The sequence below is a fragment of the Pseudomyrmex gracilis genome, unplaced genomic scaffold (genome assembly GCF_002006095.1).
Source record: "Pseudomyrmex gracilis isolate BER0280 unplaced genomic scaffold, ASM200609v1 scaffold_5, whole genome shotgun sequence".
Taxonomy (NCBI): domain Eukaryota; kingdom Metazoa; phylum Arthropoda; class Insecta; order Hymenoptera; family Formicidae; genus Pseudomyrmex; species Pseudomyrmex gracilis.
The window spans coordinates 747,749-753,577 of NW_018020589.1; the positions used below are offsets into that span (position 1 = coordinate 747,749).

A 5,829-nucleotide genomic window follows, 5' to 3' on the forward strand; every position below is an offset into this window, starting at 1 on the left:
CGGAGACTCATGTTCTCTTTATATCTATTCTCTTCTTTATACTTATTCTTTTCTATTTTATCTTTGCAAAAATATATATTTGAATATATATTTGAAATATATATATATTTAAATATATATTTTTACTTTTTTCATATTCTATCTCATCTATAAATACATGGTAGGCTTTATCGGATGGATACATACTTTCTTTAAATCAAATAAAATATAAAAACTCGGTCGCAAAAGTAAAATAAATTTAAAATAATACTTTTTAATTTTAAAACAACTGTCCCTCGCGTAAAATATTTGATAGATTTTAAAACTTTCCAAAGTAGGTAGGTAAATAGGTATCTGTGTAGGTAGGGATGCGTATCTACAAGCGCTTGTAGAAAATATATTAGGCCGGATAGGTAGGAAATAGGAAATATATTAGACCGGATAAGTAGGGAGAAATCAAAATGTAAAATTAGGATCAAGGCTGTTACGCAGCCTTAATCCTAATTAATAACGCTAGTAACGTTTAAGATATGTCAGATGTCTAAGATAGGTAGGTAGGTATAGGTAGATAGGATTATATATATAACTATTTATATTATATTGTATAATATTGTATTATATTGTATTATATTGTATGTTATATGTAATAAATGTGTAATAAAATTGTATTTTATTGTAATGTATAAAAAAATTGTAAAATGAAACTTGGAAATAGAAAACACACTGATAAAGAGTTTTAAATAAAAAAGCAAAAGCTATATTTCTTGGAATTGCAACTTTTCAGACATTATATTTGTGTCCCGTTAAAACACCTTTGTATAATATACATGGTTGTTTGTGTATTTTGTATCTGTATATATATATATATATATATGTAGTGTTTTTAAGAAAATAAAATAAAATTTATAAAGCACAGAGCAGCAAATGATGATGTAAAAGGAGATAATATTTGACTACACTCCACGAATTCTGATGTTGCTCGCTAAAATAAGATTCTTTTCTTGACTATCAACATCTTTTCTTGTAATCACATTTATGTTGTACGAAAAGTTGCAATGGTTTTTCTTATCCTTTTCTGTTTTCCTTTCTCATCTTCTCATCACGAGATCGGTCATTTTTAATTTCAAAAGAAATCAAATTCACGCTCTCGAATATACTCACACACTTAAAGAAAGTGACCATTTAAACTCGTGCACATAGCACAGAATAGAACCGCACGCTGTGGACATAGCGCACCGACATGTCGCTCGTCGGACATTGCTACGTAGTTCCAACGTGCACCACCCGTGAACTTGCGCTAGTGTACGGAGCGGAAAAGTGTTCACACCTTCTCTTATGGTCTTGGCCGCTCTCATGCTTTTCTCCGCCAGTACCCTCTTAAGCCACAAATATTTGTTACAGCAGTATGGTGGGAGGTCAACCAATCGCAAATAAACAAATGACCGCTCCTTTTAACGAGCATGTGCATATATGCCAGACGATTCCGCCCAGATTTCTCAAATTACATGAGGTACAAATCTTACAAATTGGAATCATTCTAAATCTTTCATCTGTCAATAAACAAATATTTGCATTGTCTTATTGTCTAACATAATAAAATTAGACGGAAAAGTATTTAAAGACAAAACATTTATTTGTAATTTCACATGTGTAAAATATTTATCGATTGGATTTAGCAACACGTTCTAATTCATCTTTCTTCTTGATAGCGTAAGAGTTAGATGAACCTTTTGCAGCGTTAATTAGTTCGTCAGCTAAGCATTCTCCAATCGTCTTGATGTTACGGAATGCAGCTTCTCTCGCACCCGTACATAAAAGCCAAATTGCCTGGTTGACTCGACGCAAGGGAGACACATCCACAGCTTGTCTCCTTACCGTTCCGGCACGTCCAATACGTGTAGAGTCTTCGCGTGGACCGGAATTAATAATAGCTGTGACAAGAACCTAAATAGCACAAGTAAATTTCCATTAAATTTCTTACAATCTAATATAAAGTAATGATATTTAACTAATACAAAATAACTATATTTGAAGTATCAGAGAAAGAAAAAGAAAAGATTTTGGTAAATACATATGTAAAAACAGATTTCGACTTTTGTTAAAAGATTGTGGCACCAATTTACCTAAAACAACTTGTTTAAAAAGATTTCTTCTTTTGTTTTTACTAACCTGTAAAGGATTCTCGCCAGTTAAAAGATGTATTATCTCAAATGCATGTTTTACAATACGGACAGCCATCAGCTTCTTTCCGTTATTTCTACCATGCATCATCAGAGAGTTAGTAAGACGTTCCACAATAGGACACTGTGCTTTCCGAAACCGTTTAGCTGCATATCGTCCCGCTGAATGTGGAAGATATTTGGCATTTTTTTCTTTAACAGCAATATAATCTTGCAGAGACATGTCATTTACTTGGACATCGTCGCAATTCCAACGGCCGAACAATTTGATCTCAGGTAGTTCAGCCGGCATGGCTACTGGCAACGTAGTAGTGGTTGCTACCACCATGTCGTCAAATGTCTCTTTTTCATCCATCTTTTATCTGCAACATGCAATCAATGATTAAACCACATATTTCAGAATCCATTTCCAAGATCCAAAATGTTTTCAATTCCTAATCAAAAAGTAGGTTATCAATCATCTCGACAAGATCGTTTTCAAATACTTTGTTCATAATTAAACATATCAGAAAAGCTAAAAAAAAAAAGGGTGGATAGTAAGACATTCAACAATATGTAAAACGCGTTTCTCTTAAGTCGATCAGAGGCAAAATATTTATTTAGCTCAGTGACTTTCTCAAAACGTAAAAAAAATCTAACAAATTCTCGCAATTAGGAAAACATGTGGCCACGCGGTCACATGTACCGCATTCGGCGTGTGCAAAAAATTATACATAGTCTCGCACTTTTATGATCACTCTAAACTCCTGTTTCTATAAATTTGGTCGATGATGCCGATTTATACTTCTTTTGCACGCTTACTTCGGAACAATAGAAATTATTCTGCAACTTACGTTCGCGTCTTAATCTGCTGAAATCTCAACAGGAAAAGGCCATTACAGCGTAAGCGCCATCTATCAATTATTACCGGATTTCGACTACTTTAGTCAATATAACGCAGAGTAATAGAAAACATCAAAATTGAATATTGTTTACGTAAATATAACATAAATTATACATTAGTCTGTTTTTGAGACTTATGTGAAAAATTATAATGACATCGATAAAGTTTGAAAAAATATACAGTTGCTGATTTGATTGCTTTTGTATATTCTTTGTATATAAAATTCAATTTACTTGCAATTTTTTAACTTATCCTTTTTAAGTTTTTAAATTATCTTTGTTTTTAAAACAGATAAAGTTTTTCGATCTTGAATCAGTACATTTATAAGAACATTGTGGGTAAAAGATGCGACAATATTGCTTGAGACGAGAAAGTTCTGACATAAGTTCAGAAGTTATCCGTAAGATGTCGCCAGCTACATGTTTTTCGCACCAACTTGAACATAGCTGTATGAGCCAATATAAGCTGCATAATTAAAGTCAGTGTTTTACTGTTTAGTGCGCAATTCTTTCGCGTTATTTTGTTGTTGTTTTTATGTTGCAAGAAAAAAGCGAATAAACCTATGGAACAGCGTTACGAGGACCAGACAGTCTTTTACGAATCGGTGAGTGTTCACATAATTCTCCAAAAACTTTCTACCGTTCAAAATATTTCTTTATTTTTCTCTGACATTTTTTCGCAAAATCAGCGGTTGGAGAAGTCACACAATGATGTAAAATCTATTTCTTTATGATTATCAAAATCGCTATCGTCATTTATCGTGTGAAATAAGCGAGTGATTCATCCCTAATCGGCGGATGAATAAAAAAAAACATTCATTTATTTTGTCGCGGATCGGGATTCGGAAAATGAATCTCTCGATAATTCCCTGGGTCAATGTAAAAAAACCGGCATTGATGGTAGCACATGTGTCCGAAACAATCACCGTCGTAATAATCATTCGTAGGCAGGCGGCTTGTCGTCAACTCGGCCGACAGAAAGCAGGCGTATAGAGGGTCACGGCGAGTGAGTAGGGTTAAAATCGTGTTCAGTGAGCGAGCAGAGAGCAGAAGGGAAAGAAGGATGAAGAGAGAAGGGTGAGAAAGAGAGGGAGAGAGAGAGAGAGAGCTCAAGGGGACAGCCAGGCCAGCAACCGTACGGTATATGAGAAATTTACGATCCACCGTCCGGATTGCTAACCCATCTCGGGTTCCACTTTATTACTTTAAGTAAGATCCGACGCGGAGGCAGTAAAACTCATATATATGTGTACATATACATGTATATATATATATAATATATATATATATATATGTATTATATATACATATATACATATATATGACCGAATAGCCGCCGACGAGCTTCGACGCGCGTAAATATCTAACTAATAGCGCGTTCGTCTACACGCGTCTGTCTGCGCGTATCTCGCTTGGATTACTACTTGGTGAAAATTACCGTTCTAGTCTATAAACATCCTCGCAGAACTGTTTCCGGAAATCGCTTCCGGCTGCACCGTATGCAAATCCCACTATTCCGGCTAAAATGGACGTATTTTAACGGATGAACGCTACCGAATTGGCAACAAATTGTATTGGAAATATCGCATTACATTTCATAACGTAAGAAAACACATAAAATAAAATTAAAAATAAAAAGCCGAGGCGAGAAAAGAGAAATCGTCAAAAATATTCGAAGCATGAGGTGGAAAACGAAATTACTTCTCTCGAAATATTCAGACATATTTCGACTGACAAATTGATTCGTCGCGTGATGATTTCAACAAGAACGTACCCAGGTTGCTCCGCAGTAAATTTCATGGAAATGAATTCAACGATGCAAATCGTTTCGTTATAAAACGCATTTCTCCCGATCCCTAACTCCCATTTATAACGAGGGTCTTCTGTGTCCTCGCTAATTGGAAACTTGGCTCCTGCGGACGCTCTACGACGTCGACGACGACGACGACGACGACGATGACATTGGGTGTCTTTATCGAAGTAGACGCAATAAAAGAGAGCCCCGCGAAACACAAAAAAATGCGACAGCCACCTCCGTTACGCTGCCCGTAGTCCATTTTACTCCCATTCTCTTCTCTTCTCTCTTTCTCTCCCGCTCGCTCTTTTTCTCTTTCTCTCTCTCTCTCTCTCTCTCTCTCTCTTTCTCGCTCTTTCTCTCGCCCTCACGCTCCATTGTCTTCTTCATTACGTAGGTATCCCGCGCGAATATAAACGCAATTAAGCGCGTCGCGTCATCGTTAAAGCCCCGTAATTGCATTCGCGTAAAAGCAATTACGACTTCACCAACGGCGATGAGTCGACCGCTCCAGCGCGCCATTAGCATAAATAGTTTATAAACCGACGTACGGCACTTTATGCGCGCAGCAACATCACTCGCTACGGGCAACCGTGGCGTTCTCTGTAACGATGCGCGAACAATCTATCGCATCCATCAAATTTATCCAATGCGCACTTTCGGATTTCTGATTTCAGAGGTAAATCAGTTACGTTATGCTTTGACAAAGATATCGCGCATACGTCTAAATTTAGTATAAATAAATATTCAAAACAAACAAGATTCTCGAAAGTGACTTTTATTTAAAAAGAAATGAAAATAGAGAAAGATTTTTTTCAATTTATTTACTTGCCATATGTTTTAGTTCTTATTCTCTTTCTTTTATTGTCTTTTTTTGTTTTCAATCTTTGTTACAACAAAGTAGATAGATGTCGACTTTTTAGATTCTCTGAATTTTGACAAAGATTCTAGAATCTTTATAATTGCATGAGTATTTAATTATGTCGATTCTTT

At 35.6% G+C, this 5,829-nt stretch overlaps 1 protein-coding gene across 2 annotated transcripts; it reads right to left on the reverse strand.

The window, feature by feature from the left end:
- Nucleotides 1-1,591: 1,591 nt before the first annotated feature.
- On the reverse strand, nucleotides 1,592-3,052 carry LOC109857413 (40S ribosomal protein S5). Of its 2 annotated transcripts, none has more exons than XM_020433695.1 (3): nucleotides 2,993-3,052; nucleotides 2,149-2,521; nucleotides 1,592-1,923 (listed from the first exon to the last, which is right to left on the reverse strand). In XM_020433695.1, exons 2-3 carry the CDS (start codon nucleotides 2,512-2,514, stop codon nucleotides 1,639-1,641), a joined length of 651 nt encoding a protein of 216 aa, XP_020289284.1. In that variant the 5' UTR covers nucleotides 2,515-2,521; nucleotides 2,993-3,052; the 3' UTR covers nucleotides 1,592-1,638. The 2 variants fall into 2 exon arrangements, with proteins under 2 accessions (XP_020289284.1, XP_020289293.1); XM_020433704.1 differs by lacking the exon at nucleotides 2,993-3,052 and adding an exon at nucleotides 2,885-2,961.
- Nucleotides 3,053-5,829: the final 2,777 nt, after the last annotated feature.